Raw genomic sequence first — 26,824 nt, forward strand, 5'->3', positions numbered from 1 at the left:
TTTAATTATCAATTAATCTACCTGTTTCAAATGTATCAATAAAGGAGTATCAATAAATGTATTCCAAGTATTACGTTTATCAGGCCAACAGTTACAAATCCTAAAGTACACAGTTTACAATAATATGCAGAGATTTTACTTTAGAAGGTACTTGTCGTGATAAATGGTAAATGGTAAATGGACTGTACTTGTATAGTGCCTTTCTAGTCTTCCGACCACTCAAAGCGCTTTTTACACTACGGATCACATTCACCCATTCACACACATTCATACGCTGAATGGGTACAGGGGCTACCATGCAAGGTCCCAACCTGCCCATCAGAGGAAGCTAAGCATTCACACACATTCATACACTGATGGCACAGCCATCAGGAGCAATTTGGGGTTAAGTGTCTTGCCCAAGGACACATCGGCATGTGGACTGGAGGAGCCGGGAATCGAACCGCCGATCTTCCGATTAGTAGACGACCCGCTCTACCTCCTGAGCCACAGCCCCCCCAAATGTAATTTTAATGTTCCACATTTATTTTCAACATTTCAACAGAACATTTCAATTTGATCACACATGAGGGATTGCCAGTATGCATTATGCACATCACATTTTCATGTATTAAGATATTTGAGTGTTGGTAAATGGTATATCTTGTATAATAAACAAATGAGATTAATAAAATTCTGTGTGTGTGTGTGTGTGTGTGTGTGTGTGTGTGTGTGTGTGTGTGTATGTATGTATGTGTATTTCAAGGTGGAGGATCTGATAGTGAAGTGGAGGCAGAAGGGAAAGCCTGTGGCAGGAATTGTGATTGAACCCATCCAGGCTGAAGGCGGAGATAACCACGCCTCCCCAGACTTCTTTAGAAGCCTTCGCAACATTGCACGCAAGGTAACAGTTATCACTATGGCAGCAGATCCTTCAAAAGGCCTGAGCATGTTACACTCATCTTGAGTTGCATCAACTTGGAAGGTATACCCATTTATCTAGCCCTAGTCACTACTGTGGTAATATGACATGTATCAAGCATCCCCATTTTTTAAATTCTTAAAATTTTTAAAACGACATGTTCAGGTGATACACTCACCTTAAAATTCAGAACGTTGCCCACCAGAACACACCTCACTATTTTTACTCTGTGGGGCCATTTCTAAACAAGTTACGTTTTCAGGGTCTTCAGGGACTTCAGGGACAAAGGAACACCAGTCACCCAGTGCAGCGGCGTAACTCACTGACATATTTTTAATTTTTTTTGGACAACAACAGAGGTCTACAGCACAGAGGAATAAGATATATCAGGCTTTGGATGGACACAATACTTGTTAATAGTTGTTCATTGTTGGTTTGGCCAGCCAAATCCTTTAATTGTTTTTTGTTAGCTACTTAAAAATTATTTTAAAAAACATTTTTTCAAAACAAATATTCATTATTTCTGTAAATTTAATTGTAATAATGATAAAGAATTTAAAATGGTTATAATTTGGTGAGGGATGAATAATGACTTAAGTCTCAAAACAACATTTTGGACTTGTTGGCCTTGACTTACTTGTGACTTGCAAAACATTGGGCCTCATGCAACTTGTAACAAACAGATTCATTCTTAAGAGGCACGTATGAGTGATTTAAGAACATTTGTGGCATTCATCAATTTTCTCTTTAAGCATTAACAGAATTTTAAAGTGGTCCAGACCTGTTTTATGAGTCCTGAAAAAATCTCTCTGCCTTTCTTCACAAGAGGAAAATACTTGTTTGAGTTCATCTGAATGAATTTGGAGTTTAAATATGATATCAAATCAACTCAGATAAAATATATAACTAAAACAAACATATTATCATCATCAATGATGTCAATATACTGAAAGGTTTTTTAGATTTTTATGATTTTTATATTCTGGCGCAGCAAACTTCTCTCACTGTGACAGCTGCTTCGTGTCTCTCTGCAGCTCTCTGTCTAATTTCATCTTGTGTTGCTGCTGACAGTGTAACATCACCTACTGTAGGCTATAATATTCTCTCCTCTAATATCTCTGTGACTATCTCATCCCTTGACCGCCTCCCACACTTTGTCTTAGTAAGATGTTTTTTAAGCATCCAACCTCATATCAAAGCATTCCCTCTTTATTTCTGTCACAGTACAGTGCTGCTTTGATGACACACTGTTGTATTAATATTTTCTAATTACTACTACTGACAATGCTAAACTTATTGGGCCCTATCTCACGCCCGGCACAGAGCAGTGCTAAGCGCAGTGCAAGTCTCTTAGCTATTTTAAGACTGACGCAATTGTCATTTTCTCGTCCAGCGCCCACATTGTTAAAATAGCAATGTCACTTGCGCCCATCAGAGCACCCATGGGCGTGTTGGTCTAAAAGTAAGGTGTGGTCAGGCGCATTGTTGGCGCATTGCTATCTTGAAGCAGCAGAGAGCGATTGCGCTATTGACCAACAAAAAGCTGGTCTAAAGTCAATGGCGCAATGTTTCACTGTTATTTTAAGCGTGCCAAGTGGGTGGAGCAGTAGAGTTTGCTTTGAGTTTATTAGACAGACAGGATTAATGTGTAGGATTTAATCTCTGGTCCACACTCCAGAGCAGAAGGTGGTGGTAATGCATAATACACTGATTGCCAACCACTGTTATAAACCAAAAAGAAGAAGTTTTATTTTTTTTCTCCAAACATATGGGTACATCCTGTCAGCCAAGGTGTTTCCTATCTGTGTAGCGAACATAGCAGCTCCTCCAGGGACTGTTTCTCCCTGATGATCCGGTGCTTCCTCCGCAGGAAGAACACCACAAAGCATAAAGTGGGAAGAAGCAGCTGGTCTGACAGGCAGCTGAGTGAAGTGGAGCCTGTGAAGGAAGCACTGGGACCGTCAGGGTGAAACAGTCCATGGAGGGAAGCACAGTCAGGCGGCGGAGGAGAAGGCAACAAATCGGCCATAATCTGCAGAAATGTTCATTTTGGGCCGATGCCAATATTTCATTTTAGAGCTTTTATCGGTCGATACCAATGACATGCCAATAATATCATGCATCCCTACTGATTTTTGTCAATAAAGAGAGAGGAGAGATTTGATAACAGATTTGTTATTTCCGGAGTGAATCAATCGGAGTTGCACTGGTGCACCCAAATAATTTTCATAACATTCAAATAACATTCGTACACATATACAAGTGAAATGCTCATACTGTACAGCCCTGAGAGTAATAACTGGATCCAGATGATGAAAATTCCGGAGGAGTGGCTGCACTGGGAGTTAGCTCCTGATTACATCTCAAATTTGGACCTAAAAAAAGTGGAACATTTTGCAAAATAACCTTCAGTAATCTTGAGAAAGGACTCTAAGAAGAAGTAATAGCATTGATCAGCAAGAACAAAGAGAAAATATAATCTTTGGATATATTTTTCAAATCAAAACAACTAGCTAGCTGTCAACTGCTAACTGCTACCTGCTGTTGCCAATATTCCAAAGGAGATACAGCACTAAAGAAGCTAATAGAAGAGTTAATTTATGAAAACAAGAAGGAAACTTATAGGATCCTTGCCAGTAATGTAACCCACGCATGCTGGAGCCTCTCTATGCACCTTGGACTCTAGAAGACACCAACCTATCCAATCACTTCTCTGTCAGCTCTGCTAAATTTGTGCACTTCTGTGAACTTTTTATGAATAATATTAGACATTTTTGGACAATGATAACATATGACTACGAATCACTCATCCGGACATGGAAATGGTCAGCTCACCCTCCTGCCGACTCTGCTACCTGGCCAGTAGAGGTTTTCAAATGTAAACATCAGAGTAAACATTGAAGAAAAGGTGGAGAGGATAAACACTAGCAGCGATCCCAACCACATGGACAAGCAAGACCACTTCTACATCCATCTCAACATCGAAGGAAACAACAGTAAACATGGAGGGATTAAACACCGGCTGCGGTCCTGGCCACATTGGTCTTCTGGGGATCCAAACCACCCGGATGGCGGCCTTTTCGCCCAGCTGTGGTCAAGAGGAGGTTTTAAGTGCACTGGGCCAGTGCTGAGGGGCTTAAGAGGAGCTTCTACCCTTGAGCCACTGGAATCCTGGATCCACTGTTGCCTAGGACTGTCCTGCAAGGCCGTTTATCGTACCACAGAGCATGCCTGTCAAAACCCGTTTTTCATCAGGAAAAAGACCTGAGGTCTCATTTATAACTGTTGCGTACGCACAAAACGGGGCCTGAAAGAGGCGTACACCACCTCCCACACAAAAGTTGTGATCTATAAACTATAAACTTGACTGGACAATGTACACACCTGTACGTAAACTCTGACTCATGCATACGAACATTTTGGAGACAGGGGAAATCGACGACACAGATGGTGAGGTGGTGAATTGAAGATTGTAGGCTATAATAATCCTCTCACACATTTGATTTCACTTAATATCAAAGATTAATTATAGGTCCACATTATCATGAACATTCAAACCAGCAGTGTTATCTGTGTTGGGCCTTGGCTACAAGTTTGGCTATCAGCAATAATTAATGATAGTTATTAATTATTAAAATCAATAAAATTATTAATAAGAATTAATAATAACAGGGCACCACCCTGGAGTCAGGGAAAAAGATAGCCAATTCAATCTCAAAGTGTACTACTCAGTTTTGAACTTTGTTTAACAATTAACTTAATAACTATAAACAAAATTACCATATCAATAACTAGTTAAGGTTGAAGGATTTTGGAGTTCTTTGCTGAGCAGAGGTTGGCAAAACTCATTCTTGTGCAACATTAAAACAGACAACAGGCATATCCAAAAGCATTTATTTAACAAGAAGGTAAAAGAGCAAAACACTCAATATTGATCTAGCTAGGTGTACTTATATACAAGTGTGTGCGTGTATGTGTGTGGAAGACAATGGCAAGATGGCTGAAGTCACCTGGTGACTGAGCACATGGCATGCAGACAATATGGCCGTGTGGTGACCATGTGGTGTCTTGAACCACATATGCTGCTTGAACCAAAGTTTGCAAAACTGGGTTTTAAGCCTCTTAACTGTGTGGTTCTCTATTCAAGGCCAATTGGTGTAGGCTAAAGATGCCGGGTTAGGAAGAGGTTAGTTGCATGCAAGGTCTAGTTACTGGATGTAACATGTGTGAAGCATGCTAACATTAACCTAGCAGTGTGGCTATGCTATTACCTGACTATGAACAACAAGGACATCGCAACAATAGTTCAATGAATAACCAATCAAATCCACACATGTACAGTACATTTATTAAGTTAAACATTCTTGCTTAGCCGTGCTATGCTTCACTATATGTTGCTAGACTATGCCCAGTTGTTACCAGTCCATGAAGAAAGAGATGCTTTGTGGTGTTCTGCTTCTAAGCTGGTGAATCCATGGAAGAGACAGGCTGAGAGGGGTTCGGCTCCAAAGCTGAAAGATGTAGGCGTTGCTGGGGAGACAGCACTCCAGTCGTGCAATTTAGAGGGCCCAGGTCACTCCTTTGTGTAGAGTTAGCGGTAAGCTAACTCTGTTTCGTAGCTCCTGTACTTGTTAAATCAGCCAGCAGACTTGTGTGGTAGCTGCTGGAACTAGATAACTTCAGTTGCTGAGTCTTAGGCAGGCTCTCGCGTCTTCTGCCGTAAATAAAAAGAGTTCTGTGTGTGTCTGCTATGTGCAGGCCACACAAGAGAGCAGAGAGCTGCTCCAGCAGCAACCGTGAGGAGAAAAAGCAGAGAGCTGCTGCTCCTGCAGCAGTTGTGAGGGGAAAGAGAGGGAGAAGAGGGTGTTCTCTGGTTTTGTTAACCTGGATCCATGAGTGGAGTTACACACTTTAGGTGCAAACAACCCAGGACTCAGGTTTCTTGGAGTCTTGAAACATGTGGTCCACTAGTGAGTCCCAACATGTCTCAATGAATAACTTTTTGCTACTGGACTATGGAGACCTTGATAGGTCCAGTGTCTCTCTCACAAAATCTGCTGATGACACCACTGTGTGTCGAAACCCTGTAGTGAGGAGGCAGAGGTTATTCAAAACCTTCCAAACTGTAAATCATGCAAAAGTGAAGTGAATCATGAAAAGCTGAAACCGAGGGGGCTATTAAGTGGACATTTTAGCATCAGAAGCATTACTGCAAAGAGCAATCAGCTAACTCATCTTCTGTCTGACTGAAATTTGGACTTTCTCTCTCTGACTGAAAAATGGTTGAAACAAACAACTCCTGCGAGTGTGTTTACAGTGCCCAGATACCAATGTGTTATGTGAGAGACAACATCAAATGTCAACATGTCAATGCGGGTAACACATTAGAATATGTTGGAATAAAAAATAATCTTGTCCCAACAAATCTTTAAACATCATAGGTGTCTATAGGCCACCTTCTGCAGGTGACACTTTGTATGATCAACTCACAGAAGTCTTGAAAGAGTGCAATCTCAACAAAGAATTATTATGGGTGATTTTAATGTGAACTGGGAGGATAAATCCAAGAGGAAAAAACTAAAAATGATCACAGAGAAATTCCAACTAGAACAACTATTAAAAGGCCCAACTAGGATTGCAAAATGCTTCTGTACACAAATTGATCTGATATTTACTAACAAACCAGAAAGAATAATTAAAAGTTATAATTTAATCACTGGCTTATCACATCATAACCTAACCCTATGTGTGAGAAAACTGACTAAAAATAGATTTAGGACCACAGCAACTAAGCCAATGATCCCTCAGTGCATACCCAGAGCTAAGCGAGAAGAATTTGTCAGTGAAAAGAACAGCTTGAACTGGGATGATGTACTGTCCTCTGATGATCTGGACTATGGCTGTGATACTTTTACTCACAGAATCAACTCTGCGAGGGAAGGATTTAATGTGACGATGCAGATAATATCTAAAAAAAAAAAAAAAAAACAATTACCATGGTTTAATGAAAATTTGTGGAAACTAATGAAATCTAGAGATGCTGCACTAAGTAAGGCAATTAAAACTAGAGGAGACACTGACATGCTGATTTATAAAGATTTAAGGAACAAAGTTATCCAAGAGCCAAGAGAAGCAGTAAAATCTTGTTTTTATCTCAATATATTGAATGAGGCAAGTTAACAGTAAATTGATCTGGGAAAACACCAATAATCTCATAAGGAGGGAGCCAATTTTTTTAGATTTTAAACTCAAAGTACAGGGAAGGTTAATTGCAGATCATCTTGCTGTTGCTTCTGTCTTTAATAATATTTTTCTTGAGTCTGTATATGAGCTAAGAAAAAAAATATGAAAAGGAAACTGGATATTGTTCCTGTACATGCTACAGGCTAGGTTTTTGAGCTTCTAAAGACTAATGAGTTACAAGTAAACAAAATCATCAGCTCCTTAAAAAGCTCCAAAAGTAGAGATGCTTCCCAATTTGACACCATATTTGTTAAATCACACAAAGATATTTTAAATACAGCTCCTTTCCTGATGACTGGAAGTGTGCCATTGTCACGCCTATTTTTAAATCTGGAGACTCCCTTGAAGCCAGTAACTACGGACCAATAAGTATACTGCCAGTACTCTGAGAGGTTTCTGAGAAAGTTGTCAACAACTGACAACATTTCTTAATACAAGCAATTTTGGTCCACATTGTATGCATCTTGGCTTTAGAGCAGATCATTTCATTGAAACTGCTACCTTGCACTTAATAGAGAAAAGTAAATCAAGACTTGATAAAGGAGGTGTAGTTGGTACTGTATTTTTAGATCTGCATAAAGCATTTGACACAGTCAATCATGATGTTTAATATCGAAACTCGCTAAATATAACTTCTCATTTAGAGCACTGGCATGTGTGTCTTCATATTTATCTAATAGGATACAATGTGTAAAAGTTTGTGACGCACTGTCCAGTAACATGAAGTGCACAATAGGTGTTCCACAAGGTTCAGTGTTAGGTCCCCTATTATTTAGCCTATATATTAATGATCTCCCTCAACAGTGTCATGATGTAGAACTGCAAATGTATGCAGATGACGCTGTTGTGTACATGCAAAAACAGCTGAGTTAGCAGCTGCTAAGCTAACAATTTCGTTGGAAAGCATCACATATTGGCTTCATCTATCATCTCTGAGTCTAAATGTAAACAAGACATAAGGTATGTTTTTCTCTAAAACCATTGTACACCTTCCTAATGCTGACGCATTTGGGCAGTCAGCATTCTCTATAAAAGCCACAACTCAGTGGAATGCCCTACCTGACGATATGAAGAGCTGTAGTTCCATCAGTACATTTAAAACCAAGTCCTAATGATGTTTAAGCTTCTTATGACTTTGTTAAATTATGTTTTAGCACTGTAGTAAATGAGTAATCACCAAGCCTACAAAACATAAAATTTACAATTTATATTTAGAACCCAACCGATGCAATCTCCTGCCTCCTGAGCCTACCCAGCCAGGCTAGCACTAGTCAGTAACAATACACAGCAAAATCACCAATGTTAAATTAACTCTGAATGTGTTAAATTTAACGCTAGAAAATTGTCTATGTGTCCACTCTATTAAGTGTTAAATTAACACTTTGAGAGTGTTAACTTTTTAACACTCACGCAGAGTTATAACACTGTAAGGAGTTGAAAATTAACACAGGCTAACACTGAGTAGGGTTGATAGAACTCTACACTAGTGTCAGTGTTAGGAAATCAGCACCACCAGACTTCACTCGACTCACAATATAGTAAGACTGACGGGTGTAACACAATTAACTCTGAGGGTATAGACTGTTGTGGACAACCGATGCCCCCTTCAGCCACAGTACTCACAACTACCTACCCCACATGCCTTCCATACTATCAATTATAAAAATATACAAGACAACAACTTGCACAAAATTATTGTGTATTAAAAGACAGGTACACTACAAACATAATTCATGAACTGAAAACAGCTCAGCGTGGAGTCATAAAAAATTACAGTACGGGTAGATGATATACATTTGGTTATCAGTGTCATACGAAAATTGCCTATCATAAGGTTTGTAGTACACCAGGTCATCTACACAAATCAGTGTGAAGACATCTGTTTTCTCCTCAATACTAAATGTATTTAAGTGATCATCAAACTACATTGTTAGAAGGTAAGCATTGTCATCTCTAACAATTATACTGACAATCCTGTTGAACAAAGGCATCTCATTTTCAGCCCCAGAACATACATACATCATACAAATGTTGAGGCCAAAGCAGGATTTTGTTCTGAATGAAAGTGTTCTGAATGTAGGTCTTTCAAGTGTAGAGGCAAATCAGGATGATCTTTACTAAAAACTAATTACCCTCTCTTATCAGTTAAATGAAATTGCCAATAATTTACACTAAATGATTCAACAAGTCAAAAAGGCCATGTAAAGCTAAGTTGTCACCAGTAACCTGAATAACTTAACCCTTCACAGGTGTGGCTGAAAAGGGCACCTGCATTCCTTCAGTCTCTAAAATCTTTAGATCATCAACAAGTGGCTTTAGAATAGGATCAACACAAATTTCTTTAAGTCATCTGAGTGAAAATTGACTGGCTATAAGATTAATGTTCATCAACACAGAATTAAGCTTTGGTGGCAAATTTCTCAAAATAAAATAAATACAGCCAAGTTTGTGCACTCACTTTTTTGAGCCTAATGGATTAGCAGTTTCAAAAGCATCATAGAGGCATCTCCCTGTAGAGCATATTCTTGGGATCCACGTTTACTGGCTGTGTAACAGGAGCTCCAAGTTCAAACTCAAAATTCCTGATGAGATCTGCATCAGCACAGTCTCCATGTGCTCGAGATAAGTCCCGCTTGTAACCAGAGTATTTGCAAAAAACAAATAAACATCCAGGTTCTCCACAGTTCACACGCAAAGACCTTTCTGGGTACAAATTATGCAGAAACTTCAAATGTCTAAATAACACTGAACAAATTGTGTGGTGTACCTTGCAAATTTAACGTGAACATATTTCCAGTCAACCATGTGTGATCTTCAAACTGCACTGTGAAGAACTGTTGCTCTGATTTCCTTGAACTGAGGACTCTCCTTCACACTGCTACATCAATGCCATACACAGTGGTCTGGATGAATATGTAGAAATTGCACAATGCCTCAGCATAGGGCACAGCAAAAGCAAAATGTACCTTGAAGAGCTTGTCAAAGTCTGGGTCATACAGGAAATGACCTTTTGGTCCAGGACAATGTAGAAATTCTGGATGCTGTTCTTTCTTTCTCTGACACACAGGAGAAAGGGCTGAGCAGGGCCAGTTTCCTTGAGAAAGGTCTCCATGCTTCTCCCACCTGAGAGAGGGAAAGAGAGGGAATGATTCACATGGAATAAAATTTGGAATTTATTCCGGCACTGCTGCCCAGAATTAAGAGAAATTATTCCAATGTTTGACTCTAAGTGCACAATTATTTTTGTGTTCATGTGAACAATTAATTTTAATGAAGACAAAGCTGCTTCTGTGTTCAAATACCAAGCCTGTCTGGACAAAAAAAATAAAAGTAAATCTGGATCACGTCGGTCCCCCTTGCCATCTCAAAATTGGTGCCAGCCCTTGAAAACCCCATATTGGTTGACGTCTGAAGTGAGATATACTCTAATACAATTCTAAAAACATAACTTCATGAACTTCATCAGGCAGTCGGCAGCATCCGATGCACTAATCTCTGAAGACTTCTTGCCCTTGGATGTTGAAGGTAACAGGTGAAGAAGCAAAAGGATGGCAGCCACCTCACAGTCTAGAGAATGAGAATTAACACCATAGTGATTACTTTCACTTAAAGGACCATACCAGTGTTATTTCATGTTTTAGCTCATTTATTACAAATCACGTATACTTAAGTGCTGGCCATTTTCCAAATCACACTGAATTTTTCGATTGATGATTGATTGATCATTTTTCCTACCTTCAAGGCAGTCACTGGTTTCCATTCATTTCAGTAAGGTATGAAAATCAAGACTTGAAACTTGCTTGAGATAGGCAACCTGTCACAGTATTTAGTTGTAACATTAGTAACATTTTATCCTTTTTTGGGTCAAACTTGCTTTATGCAAGTTGCAAGTCTCTGGAACTTGATTTTCATACCATACTGCGGAATGAATTGAAACCAATGGCTGTCTGTAAGGTAGCCAATCTATCTATCTCTCAGTCTAAAAACACACAGTGTGATTTGGACAATGGTAAACAGTAATGTTAGGTATATGATTTGTAGTAAAGGGGCCACAAGTATGTTCACCATCTTTCTTCTTGAACCATCAGAAAGGCAGTTTGTTTTCTCATATTCTTTGAATATTTGGTCACCACCTGGCTATGAGTACAAGGCTGCTTTGATGGTCTGAAACAACAATTGCATGACATTTATACAGAGCACCTTCAGGGTAGATAACAGAAACATTCAGGCTGACATGCCTACTGTACCTGCACCTGAAGTACTAAAGTAACCATTGTGACAACAACGTAATGTTTTAGATTACCTTGTTAGATACACGTGATGGTGACCACTCTGATAAAGATGACCCTCTGAAAAAGACTCCTCGACACTGTTGTCTAAGAACATACACACAGCCTTGTGTTGCAAAATTCAATTTACAAGATTAATAACAGCTACATTTGATATAAATTATTTAATTGAACAATTCATTTTCAGAGAAATACAAGGCTGCAGTTTCTTACCATTTCACTCTTCAGTGAAGGCCAGGAAAGACAGCTCAGATGTCTTCAGAAGTTCATTAAATATATCTGAATCCATTTCCACTCCTGCAGAATCCTTCAGGATCAAGGAAGTAAAACCCGGCAAATTGAATTTTGCCAACACTAAAACAGAAAAGAAGGGAAAAATTTCACATTAAACATACACCGACCCCTGAAGGCATGAATAAATCTATGACACTGAAATTACCTCCTTGTAAAAAATGTCTAAAATGTGTTGCATTTAAAACTTGCATCAGCACACATGGATTAATCAACAACAGAACGGACACAGATAAAACAATTTAACACTCTGAATGTGAGAATTTTTGAAACAACCAACACGTTCAGGAGCTGACTCATGAAGTGTTAGTTTTAATAAATTAAGTGTCAAAACAACACTGAACTCTATTGGTTTCAACAAAGACTAAAAAATTAACACTGGCACTTTTGCTGTGTAGAATCAGTAACAGAGCTTATCTTTTTAAGCATTTTAAGCATTTTTAAGCATTCTGCAAATCATTTTGTTCAATAAAAAGTTATTGAAGAAGGAAAATTATGCTCTCAAAGCCAACAATCTGAAAGGAATGGGGAATTCAAATTTAGGTACAAATTATTCATGTGTAAACAACCTGAACCATCAAATAACCCATCAAATAACAAAACTATGTGATCAGTACTTTTTGATGCCATATGGGGAGAAATCTTGACTTATTATGAATTGTGATATCAGCATTTTTGTATGGCCATGTATGGCATTTTTTTCTGTTCCACAAAAAAATAATGGTCTTTTGTGGAACAGTTTTTTCTCAGACAGAGGAGTTTCAGTGAGAGTGAATGCTAAGCTAATAAGCTTTGATAGCTCCCTCCACTTTGGACTCTCTGAATTTTTGTGATTTCCTTTTACTTTTATCCTGTTATGATGTGGGAAGTCTATGTATGGATGACCCTGCTAGTCAAAGTTCCAGAACTTGAGGTGACCATACCTATAAGATGCTCTCTACAAGTCAAAAGCCCAGGATTCAGCCTGCTCTGAACGCTTTGTTTGCAATGTTGCCTCTACTTCCTTCCCATGATGACATCAGATTGTTCGTGCCTGCCCACAAATGGTTGTCTATTACATGGCCTTTGTTGCTAAGGTTGTTTTTGAAGGTTTTTCCACGGGTTGTTCACACTGTCCCCTTGTATATTTCGAATGTGATTCTGGCTCAAACATCCCTCCATCCATGGTTTATCCGGGACCAGGTTACGGTGGCATCAGACTGAGTAAGGAAACCCAGACATCCTTCACCCCGGTAACGTCCTCCAGCTCCTCCTGGGGGATACCAAGAAGTTTCCATTTCAAGTATAGATCGAGAAAGAGAAGTGATATACATTTTTGCACAGAACAAGGACCGTAGATTTTCCCTCGTCACTTACACTGAAATCAATTTAGGAAGGGATCTTTTAATGGCCAGTATAAAGGAAGGATTATAGCAAGCAAAAAGTCTTTCAGTGTTCTTGTTGGCACCTGAATATTCTGTCTGTTAACTTTTTACCTCCCCAGCATGGCTGTGCTTTCCATGTGGATGAAGTCCAGACCGGTGGAGGGTCCACAGGAAAGTTTTGGGCCCATGAACACTGGGGAATGGATGACCCTGCTGACATTGTCTCCTTCAGCAAGAAGCTTCTGACTGGCGGCTACTACCACAAGCAAGAATTACAGGCTGATAAGGTTTGTCATTTTAAAAAATATTTACTGTAGTAAAATTAAGACCACATATTGATATTTTTTATTTAACTTTTATTTAACCAGGAGAGTCCTAATGAGATTAAGAATCTCTTTCAAAGGAGACCTTGCCAAGAAATTGAAATTTTGTTTCATGTGGGAGTTAAAGGACATATCCCGATCAAAGATAACTTCCAGATTCCTTACATTGGATCTGGAGGCCATCCAAAGTGGCTATGTCATTAGATAATGTGTTTCTAAGGTGTTGTGGGCCAAGCACAATAACTTCAGTTTGAGTTTAGTAGCAGAAAATTGCAGGTCATCCAGGTCTTTATGTCCGTAAGGCATGCTTGGAGTTTAGTTAACTGAATTCATCTGGCTTCATTGTTAAATATAATTGAGTATCGTCTGCATAACAATGAAAACTTATGGAGTGTTTCCAAGTAATATTACTTGAAAGGAAGGATGTGTGATGATATCGTTCAAAGGAAGAGCTGGCGAAGTTCTTATTTTGAAGACGTTTATTAGACGATGGCCATGGGGTCCATTCCATGTACAAAGATGGTCTGGGCACCGTACCACTGTCAGTGCATAACTTATATAGGGTTACACATCTGTATCTTATCACATGCATACCATAGGTTCTCCATGGGCACTAATTCAGTTGGGAGCCATCCATCAAGTGATTGACAGCTACCTCACAACATATTATGTGTCACAAGATACCACATCTGAAACAGCTCCAAGCTTGACCATGGACCCATTATTTATATCTAAAAGGTCCCCCAGAAGGGCTATACCATATTTCATCAGGTGGCATGCAGACCATGGAATGTTTATGTCACATGTCCAACACCCAAAATCAATAACGTACATAGGGTCAGATAAAAGTCATACTAACATTACTTAAAGGAAGCATATATAAGGTGAATAGTGTTGGTCCAAATGCAGAACCTTGTGGACTTTTGCATGCATGGAGGATTCATTGTTAGCGTGTACAAACTGAAATCGATCTGATAAATAGGATTTGACGTTACAAACAAAACACAAAAAAAGACAAATATGAAAATAAAATCAATCATCAATCAAAAAAATCTATCAAAATACCCAGGAATTTATGAATTAACAACCTCATTTCACTTCCCTCAAGAGCAACCACCAAAGGGATATTTTGTGGTCAATAGTGGCCCTAGAGTTGGTACACTACAAAGTTTGGTCTTATTTGCAGTAAGAATGAGTTTCAGCTTAGGTAGGGTATTTTGGACAACAATAAAAGCATTTTGCAAGTAGTCAATGGCCTGTACAAGAGTTGTCGCACAGCAGTATATAACAGTGTCATCAGCATAAAAATGAAAATTAGCATTGACGTGTTTTGACCCATATTATTTATATAAATAGTGAATAAAAGTGGACCTAACACAGAGCACTTTGGTACACCCTTTTCAACAGATACAATATCAGAACATAGACTGTCATATCTAATGCACTGAGACTGATTACTTAGGTAGTTTGAGAACCAAGCGACTGCTTGCTCCGAGTCCTGAGTTAAGAAGTCTAAGTTTTAAAATATTATGGTCGACTGTGTTGAAAGCTTTGAACAGATCAATAAAGTTGCTTCTTGTCAAGTGCAACAGAAATGTCGTTTACTACCTTCAGTGCAGCTGTGATGGTGCTGTTTTTTTCTAAAACCTGATTTACATGTTGATAAAATATCATGTTGTATCAATATCATGTTGAAACTCCTTAAGTTGATCACTCAAGAGCCTCAAGAATTCTAGCCAGTACTGATAATTTTAGATATTAGCCTATAGTTATTTAAAATAGTCCTCCTTTAAATAAAAGGGAGGACATAAGCAGATTCCTGTATCCTTGGAGTTTCCTTATTTTCCACTGTAAGTTTAAAAAGATATGCAAGAGACTTTGCTGTAAAACCAGCTGCCAAATTCAAAAAGGAAGGATCAATAAAACCAGGTCCTGAGGGTTTTCTAGGATCTAAAGCTAGATCCTAGAAAACCCCTCCAAAGCACTAAGGCTTTGTGAACTTCCTGCACAGAGAAAGGTATGAAATTAAAAGACTGACCAGTATACACTGGAACATCAGTACAGGATTTCACAGATGCAGAACAAGCAGAGTCAAACAGAGAGCCAGTAGATATAAATTGCCAGTTAAACAATTCAATACCTCCATTTTGTCATGAACAGTAACCAAATCTTTCATAACAAAGCAAGGTACAGAAAGGGATTTTATGGTTTTCCAAAACCTCCTAGGGTCATTTAGATTTTCAGTGGTAATAGACAAATAATATTCTGATTTGGCTTTCTTGATCAAAGAGGAGCATTTGTTTCTTAGTTGTCTAAAAATAAGCCAGTTGGTGGTAGAACCTGTTGTCCTTGCCTTAGCCCCAGCCAAGTTACACTCATGAATAGTATCTGCTAGCTCAGAAGAAAACCAGAGATTATCACACTCCTTTACTGTAACTTCTGAAAGGGGCATGTGTATTTACGATCTGCATATAAACCTCATAAAAAATGCCCAGGCTGTCTCCACGTCAGGGATCAACTCTATTCTACTCCAATTAAAATGAGACAAGTCATGATAAAACCACTGTTCATTAAAATGCCATGGATCCCACCAGGCGCATCTGTGTCACGTTCTGGCTCAGATGTGGTTTTGTCCCATCCTCCATACAGCGTCATACCCCACCGGCAGCGTTTCAGAAGTTGAGCATTTTGACTGCAGTCAAGCCAGCTGCTTTTTAAATTCAGTTGCGCTGCTACCACAGTAATCACGTCAGCTTAGTTAAAGCTGAACGAGCGCCTTAAGGCTACCGTCATTACTGCAGATTTTGTTGACTTGCTCAGATTTTGTTGATTTGGTCATTTTCCTTAATTTTTGTGCTTCTACTCTGGGAAAATAGGCTACGTGGTTAAATGGTTTCTTCATTTGTCTATTTTAATTGTTTATTGTTGATATACAATCAGAAGTCTGCAAGTGTTTTATGGTGTAAATTGACCGGATACTCTATACTGTTTCTGTGTCTGACTTCCTGCCTAGCTCAATCTGTTCTGTGCAGCTTGATGTGGCTTTGACATGGCCTCTGTCAAAAATATATTGGGCATGTATGTTTAGCAGAGCAGAGAGCCGCTTCTTAAACTTCTGAAACCGTCTGGTGGGATCACAAGCATTGACTACAATGTTTTGAGTTACTTTTTCCATTTGACTGCGGTAGACACTTTTATAGGTTTAAAAATTTTTTAAAAATCACATTGAATCAAATGTAAACATTTACTACTGAATGTCAACCCTGAGTAAGATTTATTTTCCTTTAGTCCACTCAGTCAATAGGAAACCAAGGAAGCCCTGAGACAAAGGGCTCAATGAATACTCAATGAATACTTCATGCAAAAATAAAAATGATTGCAAAGATAAACTGTAAGTGCAAAACTTAAAATAATAACTTAAATTCATACTTCAAATAAAAAAATCAATCAAACAATAGCTGCCTGCTACATTTTGCTGCAAAGTGCAATTAAGAACTTATATTTAGCTGTAAAGTGCTGTAACTAGTGGTTGACTTAAAATGTGAACTAAATTTCCCTGGAGTATGGACTAAAATAAACAACAAACACTGTTAGCCAGAGGTCTCCATCTGAAACACTTCTTTCTCCTCCTGTTCTTTCAGACGATATGTCAGGAACACACAGTAATACAAGATAGGTGCATTATACAGTGGAAACCACTTATAGTGATCACTTCTGTCCAGGTCAAAATGATCACTATAAGCGGATGATTATTATAACAGATTTTGTTTCTTTTTCTATTAGGGTTAGGGTTATTAGGGTCAGGCTATTTCCTGAATTTTATTGACTGTTTCAAAATACAGAACAGCTGTTTAAATGCTGGTTGTTTCGCTGCTGCATCTCATTGGCTCGTTTTTGGCAGTTTGTCATAAGCTTCAAGGAGACTACATTTTTCATTGAAAGAAAACAACTTTCTTTTTCCTGTCATGATTTCAATGCGCAAGCAGCTCCAGCCTCAGGTAAACAGCTGGAAGGCTGAGAAAGTTGAACCAGAATCAGCTTTTGGAGAAACGCAACCTGTAACGCTTCACAACCCTGCCATGAGGGAAGACAAAAACATTACCAGGAAGAGGGGAGGACATTTATCTCCATTTGATAACGTTAAAAGTAAAGTTAGGCTTTGCTGACGGCTTCCTGACTCTTTTCAATAAAGACGAGAGAGATAGAGAAAGAGAGAGAGAGAAGCAGTGGACGAGCGAGCTAGAGAGTGGATGGGGAGAGCGAATGGTGGTAGTGAGAATTATTACTTATTAGTAATTTACTGATTGTTTCATGGCAGTTACAAATAAATATGCCCACAACAACACCCCCCACCTCCACATAAACCTGCGGAGGTGCGCTGCAATGCCTGATAATGGCATTTGTCTTGTCAAGCTTGTTCTTCCCTTCGAGAGAATAAAATCCAAAATATGTCCAAATGATTGCCTTCATTGCTGATGGGGCAGGTTGTATTTGTTCAACCATTGCTCACTGTCTCTCCATGACACACACTTCACTTCCTTCTTGCCCCCCAAATTGGGTCAGGGTGGAAACCAGTGAGGCGTCATTACGCCAACTATGGGGTTTAGTGAGCTAACTCATGTCAGGAAAAAATGGAAAACAGTGTTGTGGCAAGACTAAAAAATGTGAATCGCTTCTTGGAATTTCCTAATCGATTCTGAATCGGCAGAGATAGAATCATGATTCTTATGTGAATCGATTTTTTTGCGCACCCCTACCAGACAGAGGTTTAAATCCGAATGAGATTCTCTCATTGAATGCAAAGTATTATTTAAAAACCAGAAGGCTTTGAAGGCAGGGTAAGTCTCTGGGTAAATACCATGATAAGGCAGCTCACCTTCAAAATCCCTAAAGTCTAATGCACTCTTATAACCACGGCGGTGCACTTAAGTCATGAGTGCTCTGCTCACACTGCTCACATAAGCTATGCTGTTGCTTGCTGCTATGGCTGCCACTGCTGTTCATATAGCATTTCAAAAGCCCTACCTCCACCCCAGCATCCATCTGTAGGCTGTAGGTCAGAGCCAAGACACCAAACACTAATGCTGTACATATTCTACATTTAAATAATAATCTACTCCATGTGAGTTAGTTGACTGAGCTAATTTTATGGCAGTTAGACCAGTTGTTATTTTGCTCCAGACCACAGATCAAAGTCTTTCCATCCAATACTTGAACTTTGGTGACAGCCAATGTTGGTGTTTTATGGTAAACTGCTAAAAAATGCCCAAAAATGTGTTACTATAGTGTACCACATTTACATCATGGATGTATTTAGAACCTAAGGTTTTCACAGTGCTTCACACGCAGACAAACATATACTGAAATGTCTTCAATACTTGTTAAAAGATGTTTATAAGATCCTTTCCATTTTTTGTTTACAGGTCTGTTTGCTTGTGTATCTGTTGTCTTTTTTCAGCCATACCGTATCTTTAACACATGGATGGGTGACCCATCAAAGAACCTGTTCCTGGCTGAGGTTCTTAATGTGATACGCAGAGAAAACCTTCTGGAGGAGGTGACTCGTTCTGGGAAAGCCTTGCTAAACGGCCTTTATGAGCTGCAGGTAAAGTGTGTGTGTAGGTGTGCATATGTAAAGTAGAAGTTTGTATTATTTGGTCCAAACTTGCATACATTTTTCTTCATTTTTGTGTACAATTTGTTTGTTTCAGACTTCCAAAATTTAAGTGACCTACTTCACCTAATCAGGAATAAATTAACAGCATGAGTAACAAAATATGTATGGCCTTTATGTGTTTTTAACATATTTTTATAAAATGCACACCTTGCACAGGAGGTGTTTTGGCTGATTTTATTATGCTAGGCTTCCAGCTTTTACGGCCTCAAAGAAAAGGCCACTACTGGCCTTCTGATGTCTGCGTCAGTCTTCTAAAACCCATAGACTGTGTTTGTAGGTTATAAACCCTTAGAGATTTTGCCATATGTTGTAAATCAATGATCAGTTTTGATTTATGTCTATATTGGATTTATACTGATGATATTGGATCAGTGTGATAGAATACTTAATTTGCCAGGTATTTAATTCACTGAATTAACCAATAACATTCCTGTCTGGTTATCTGTTTATCATAAACCGTTTATAAATTGATTTATCAGAAAATGTACAATCAGGATGTGTATATATTGATATTGCAATATAAATACAATGATAGAGGATTTATTCATATCTACCACTTCTATTGTAGCTGTAGTTTGATTGATTGTAGTTTGATCGATGTTTTCAACTTGCTTGTTGTGCATGTGACCAACATTTGTGTGAATATGACCTGCTTGCTTCTGGTCCCCAGGCTCAATACCCCAACATATTGAGCCGAGCCCGAGGACAGGGAACCTTCTGTGCCATTGATATCTGTGATGATGCAACACGCAACAGCATCCTTCTTAAGGCCAGAGACAAAGGTATGAAGTAGCTCACCATTTTTTCTCTTTTTTGGAGTATTATGGTAACATTGAAAGAAAAAAAACAGAGATGTCATGAATAAATTGGTAATATTTTGAGAAAAATTTGGTAATGTCATAAGAATAAAGTTGTACTTTAATAAGAAAAAGTCATAATGTTATGAGAATAAAGTTGTAGTATTTCAAGAACAGACATAATGATAATATGAGATTTTAATACTCTGTCTTCGTAGACCTGTCAGCTTTTATGTGTCAACAGTGAATGAGTGATGTTGATTAAGTTACAGGTTTCACAAACCTTATTTTATTATCAGAATAAATGAAACGAGTTACATGATGTATGAGTCAATAAGCGAACATGCTTTGAAGCAGCAGCTGTGGTACAATGGAGACCTGGTTTTCTCCAGACAGCTGAGGAAGAGCACAATCATGGCATCAGAAAGTAATTAAAGCTCAGCGGGCTTTATGTAAATGAAATTGCAGCCAGAATCCACCTGACATATAGACTGCTGTGAATTATGTTATTGCTCTATGCTCTGTTGATGCTAGTATCTCATTCAGACCGACACAATAACATAACATCTGACAGACACCTAACCCCATTTGGGGTTTTCGCTCTCTTTGTTCGCTGGATGAGGAAAAGTTTAGGGAAGTGGCTGCTCTTTATCAGAGGTGAGGTGGGAAAGTTACACTAAGAAGATGTAGGCTATATTTGACAAACTAACCACTCATCCTTTAAATCTACTATTTTATTCTTTTATATAACTATTCTGCATTAAAATGTCTAAAAATAACTAGACCTATGTTATATATTTTGTTGAGTTGTGTACTTACGTTATCCCAAATGTTTCCAACAATTTTCGAACCCAGAGAAATCAGTAATTTTAACCAAGGTAACCAAGGTCCGTTTCATTTGGTCACCTGTCAATGGCGTCACACCCCTCTATCAAGAGTATACGCACACAAGATGGTTGCGTCGGCGTTGTGTTTGTCCATTAAAATGGCCTCTACCAAAGAGTATACACATACAAGATAATACATCGGCGGCATTGCGGTTGTTTGTCACAATGGCGTCTACCAAAGAGTATATGCATACAAGATAATACCTCAGTGTTGTGGTTGCCTGCCAACCAACTGACATGAATTGACTTTTATTCAGTTTTAAGCCACATTTTTATGATAAACTGTATAGCTCTTGGTTGTTCTTAACTGTATCTTTTAATTGGATGAAGGATTTTAGTCATTGGACGTCTGGATCTTAAGTTATCAGGCAAACAAGCTGGGCAAATGTTAGCAGCAGCTCGAAGACAACAACTCCCATGATCCTTTACACCGTCATCACACTCTCTTTTGTTATTGTTTTGATTGAGAAACCCCTAGCGGCAGAAATTAAATATTGTGCGTTTAAGCTTCTTGTGGAAAACTGAAACAAACTGTTTGAAAACACTACTGTTTTCCCCAGACCACCAGTTTAAGGTCCTGTTCATTAATGTGTTGCAAATTTATCTTTGTTTGGTTTTTGAAAAGATTTATTTTTTTAATTACAGCTTTGGTTTCTTTAAAATCGTTTTGTTCAGTCATGGAGTGACAGGACAAATCAGCGGGGTTTTAATTGCTGAAAGTATGGAAACCTTATCACTGTACTCTCAAAAATGTTAAAGAATATTTGTTAAATATTGTTCAATAATTAAATAATTAATTTTAATCATGTAAAGAATCATCAACACAGTTATCAGGACTTGATCAGCTCTCCAAGGTGCTGATCCTTGAAGCTAGAAGCTGTGCAGATTTATTTCCTTCGTTAGTTTAATAATTGTTTTCACCTCATGTATTTCCTCATATGTCCTCATGCCATCATGTACTGATGCAGCAGGAAAGTCAATCTGTGTCTGATCCGTTGTTGTCTTCCTGTTTAAATACCTACATGTATTGCCACAATTTGGTCAAATAATTAAACAATTTAATCCATCATTACTGCAATTAGTTAATTCTGATAAATATTATGACTAAGCATTATTACATGTATTTTTAAAAATATATTAATATACACAATAATAATCTTTCACATTATAATCCTTTTATTTGTTACCTTTTGCATGTTTGTGTGCTGCTGTGTCAATCCTGTGTGTGTAACAAGCAGAGTGTATGTTGTGCACCCGCCTGTGTAGGTGCATATTACTGTCCTGATAATGCGCCCTTAAAATAACAGTTACATTGCGCCATTGACTTTAGACCAGGTTTTTGATGGCCAACAGCGCAATCGTTCTCTGCTGCCTCAAGATAGCAATGCGCCAACAGTGCGCTTGACCGCACCTTACTTTTAGACCAACACATCCATGGGCGCACTGATGGCGCAAGTGCCATTGCTATTGTAACAACGTGGGCACCGGGCGTAAGATAGGGCCCCTTATGTTGTTTTTTCCTTTCATTTATCACCTTGTATGGACAGCATGTTTGTGTGTGGCTTAAACTTAACTTAACATTAGTCAACAATTAGGTTATTCATCAACATTCTAACACTTGTAACAGTGATCAAACATTAACATGAACAATGTCTCTAGTCTCTAGAGAATCAGAAAATAATACTTACTCCATACATATGTAGCCTATTTAAACTTTTGGTGGTAAATTGAGCCATTTACTCAACTTGCCCCAACATTACTGGCACATTTTACCCTACAACCTCCATTTTGACAAAACTGTTTCACGCAATGGCTCAGATTCACAATCATGCTGAGTTTATGACCTTGTTTTTTGCAGTTTAAACTGACTTATACTAACACATAATGTCCAAAACTTATATATTTTTATTAAGATACAAGACTGATAATTTTAGTAACATGATGAAATCACTTGGCATGACAAAAATATTTTGTTTGCTCTGTTTTGCTTACCACCATCTACATGTGCTTGAGTCCAAGATGGATCGAGTAATGTGAACTGTACTTCCTTAATTTGTGGTCACATGATTACTTTTGTTTATGGTTACCTAGATACATGGGGTGGCTCATCTTACCTACTGGCTCAACTTAGCCTGTTCTCCCCTACCTTCAAACAGGTGTTTTTTCCCCACCAGGTTCTGTGCAAAACCATCCACCACCTTCCAGTACAATCTAGAGTTCTGACCAGATACCAAGATGCTAATAGCTACTTATGTACTCTGAGCTTACAGGAAGTCTTCCTCCTTATGATTCATTTTTCTCTTATTACATTTGCGCCTCATGCAGTTCATGACAAAAACAACTCCTCATTCTGTTTTTTTTCTACCCCTCATATCAGCACAAGTCTCTTGATGATATTGCTGGGAAACCCCTCTATAAAAACATTAACCATAACTTTACCTTCTGACAAACCAATTTGGCAGCATTAAATATGGAATTATGTCTTATGTTACATGTTATGTAACACTACTGGTATCTGGATACAGCCTATTTCACTGTTAATATTTATATCTGTACATTGTCTGTAAATTTGTGATTGGCGCTGTGTACAATGAATCAAAATCAATTTGTTCATATGAAGATGGATGACAGATTGTTATTGAACTGTGTGAATATATAGTGACTGTTTGTCATTGACAGGTGTCCTCCTGGGAGGGTGTGGGGATCGATCCATCCGTTTCCGTCCATCACTGGTGTTCAAGGAGTACCATGTTCACATGTTTCTCAACATCTTTAATGATGTGTTGGCCCAGCACAAATAAATTCTGACCCACAGGGAACCTGACTGACAATACATGAGTTAATCCAGAATGGAGGGATTGAAACTCCTTACAGTACATGTCATGTTAAGCACAACCCACACAATAACTAACACAGACCTGTATAACTTCTGTTTCAAGATCCAGGGCCAGTTGAGTTTATAACAGTGAATATTTGCCAGTCTTCATCTCCTTAGCCAGAAGTTATGATAATTATGTCCTCTTACCTTTCCTGTCATAAAGTTGTAAAATTACCCAGAAAATCATTCAAATTTAAAGGAATGTTCATATTTCTGTAAAGTAAATATGTTGAAATGACAAATTCCAGAATCTTCCTCATCTGGATTCATGTTCTCCTGTATAGACTGACTAGACTAGCAGTACTATGTATGAAGGCATCATGTCAGTAAATCTAGCACCATCTTTTCCTTACCCTTTCCTGCCAATACTATTGTTCCTCACCAACCTCTTAAAGGAAACAGTCCAACATTTTGGAAAACAGGCTTGTTCGGTCATCTAACCCAAATTCTGTAGCAGTTTGCCATTAAAGCATGAGTGAAACGGGAGCTGTTTCCCAGTCTGACATCGTGTTTATTTTAGCACCAATTTATAATTCTGAGGAGTTCTTTAGTTTAACCAATCAGTATTGGGTGATGAATCCATCTCACCAATGTAATTTTCAGTCAGCACAGAAGTTGCGGTAGCAGTTGCTTGGAGCAGTTAACGTTTTTCATGTTCATTGAATTTTTATGTCAACTTAAAACAAACTTTGCAGCTGCGCAAAGCATATCCACTCTTGTCTTCATTTTTGCAGCAATTTTTCTGTTGCCATTTTTCTGTTTCTGGTACAGGAAGATGATGTCCCCATTCTTAATTTGGCCTACAGAGTTCTGAATGGCTTGGATTTTTTTCCATCATCAGGGAAAGAGCCGGCAAATTGCACAAGACCAGATTTTTTGCTGAGACATCTGAGATTCTGACGTCTAGAAGCAGGCTAAAAATCTTGGTCTGTTCCCTTTAACAGGTAGCACAGCATTAGACACATGTTAATAAGAGAAGATCCCAACTCCTAATAAGCCTCAGTTAATGGCTAAGAACAAAGTCTTACATACAGCTTCTTTCAGTGATCATTTGCAAGTATCAGTCCCACCACCTGACTCACAGTCACTGAAGTAATTATAGTTAGCCAGAACATTTGTTTTAAGAAGGCAGACAGTTATGTTAGATACGGAATTCTTTGTCAATGATGACTCTATGAAGGAATACACAATAAAGCTATGATGCCAGCCTGCATGTCATTTAATGGTGTCTGTTAGAAATATCCTTGTTATGATTCTGCCTGTGGTGTTGCTATTAGTAGGAATGACTCTTCAGCTTGAAATGTTGTAGCCCAGAAAAATGTGAATCTTAAATGGACCATAAAAATGTCAGATTATTTAGTGCCTGCATGTTACTTAAATGTGCAAATATATTTTTTTGCTACTTTTTCAACTGATGGCAGCCATTTGTAACCTTAAATTTTAAACACATTCATGTTGCTCTTGAACAAGAGCTTCAAATTAGTCACAGCTTTTATTTCTGAAAACTCATTTACTTTTAGTTTTCTGGTTTTCCAGTTTTTCATTTGTGACAATAGAGAAGTAGTGTCAGTAAATGGCACATAGGGTGAAACTGATCATTTTCAGTTTGCATCAGGCTGTTTCTGAGATGTTGACTGCTGTTTGTCAGATAGACTACAGCACCTCTATTGTTTTCCACTATTGCATCTTACTCTCTTCCATGGACTTGTGCTTATACTTCAAGCAGCTACTTGCAACTATCCTCCTTGTTTAGTTAGTTAATTATAGTAGTTTATAAGCTGTCACTCCATCCAAATGTAGCTCACCAGTTCTTCTGCATTAAATTAGCTAAAGTAAATTATGTGTAATCCCATAATAATCTAATGCATTTTTACATGAGCTTTGAAGATGACGATATTTTTATTTGTATTCAGATATTGCTGCAAGCTGTGCTAGTAGACAGTAGTTTATAGAAGTGCTAAATCATAAGCAACTGGATTTGCATTAGATTTTTTAAACCGTTTCACTCTCATCCATAAGGTTTCTTCAGTCCTGACTGATTAGTGGGGCATTCAACCTCTGTAGATTGTTCACACAGATGTGATAAACCATGAAAATCTTAACAAACATAGTCAGTTTTAATAAATAACAAGTAGTCCATCTTGCTTATTACCAAACTGTAGCTAAGATGCTGAATTTGAACTGTAAGCACAGGTTCATTGACCAGGGTGGTCTATAACCACATTCGATCATGGGTCATACAGAGATGTACCACATAAAGTCTACAACAACTTAACAGTATACATATTATAAATACTTGTCAAATTGCCATTTCTAGGAGTAATTTTACTTTGTAGATTTTGCTCAAGCTGATGTGCTGCTGTTCTTCAGAATTTCAGCGGTGTCTGTGAATGTGTCATGGCGCTTTTGAGCAAGTGTAAGGGATGTGTAACAGTTCATTAAAAACGTTACATTAATTTCTTTCTCATTATCAACTTACTACAATCTAATATGAAAATATGAATATATTTACATCTTTTTACTCTGATGTTTCAGAAATGATATCCAGTAAGCCTAACATTAAGTATGTCTTACACATAGTTCACAGGGTCAGTCGTTCTCACTATGAATTACACTTAGTCCTAAACATGCATTTTAATGAAGATCTCCTCTGAGGAAAGTAGGGCTGGGTTGTAGGGTGTTGAGGCTGAGCAATACGATGATGATGATGACAACAGTGCCTGTCTCCGTTGTCAGTCACTATTATAGAGAGCTGAGTATCTGTGGTGACCTTTAAAAATTTTGACATTAACTGTTAGCACTTGTGATCTGATTTAGATGATTATTGATGTAATTATTTTAAATGGCTCTAACTGTTGTCTTTAAAACATTCTGTCCATGTGCTGTGATGAATAAATGGAGTTTTGAGTAACTTAGTAGAGATTTTATTTTTTGAGCTCATTCTTGACCTTGGTAACAATAGTTTGCCAAAAAAAAATCTTATTCCACTTATCTAGCTATACAATTACATACAATAGATTGCATACTTTCTACATGATCCCTGAGGGGCAGCTGCTCAGGAGGTAGACCAGGTTGTCCACTAATCGGAAGATCAGCGGTTCGATTCCTGGCTCCTCCAGTCCACATGTTGAAGTGTCCTTGGGCAAGATACTGAACCCCAAACAGTGCTCTCCA

At 38.3% G+C, this 26,824-nt stretch overlaps 1 protein-coding gene across 2 annotated transcripts in view; it reads left to right on the top strand.

Moving 5' to 3' along the window:
- Positions 1–26,565, top strand: part of abat (4-aminobutyrate aminotransferase) — a 65,309-nt gene extending 38,744 nt beyond the window's left edge. Inside the window, exons 12-16 of one of the 2 annotated variants that reach the window (XM_067571103.1) lie at positions 746–883; positions 13,208–13,375; positions 18,870–19,016; positions 19,759–19,870; positions 23,452–26,565. In XM_067571103.1, the coding sequence (XP_067427204.1) occupies positions 746–883; positions 13,208–13,375; positions 18,870–19,016; positions 19,759–19,870; positions 23,452–23,573 (687 nt within the window). In that variant the 3' untranslated portion in view covers positions 23,574–26,565. Of the gene's footprint in view, positions 1–745; positions 884–13,207; positions 13,376–18,834; positions 19,017–19,758; positions 19,871–23,451 lie in introns of those variants that run through there. The other variant, XR_010924285.1, reaches the window with a different exon arrangement.
- The last annotated feature ends 259 nt before the right edge of the window (positions 26,566–26,824 follow it).

This window comes from Thunnus thynnus, chromosome 17 (genome assembly GCF_963924715.1).
Source record: "Thunnus thynnus chromosome 17, fThuThy2.1, whole genome shotgun sequence".
NCBI lineage: Eukaryota > Metazoa > Chordata > Actinopteri > Scombriformes > Scombridae > Thunnus > Thunnus thynnus.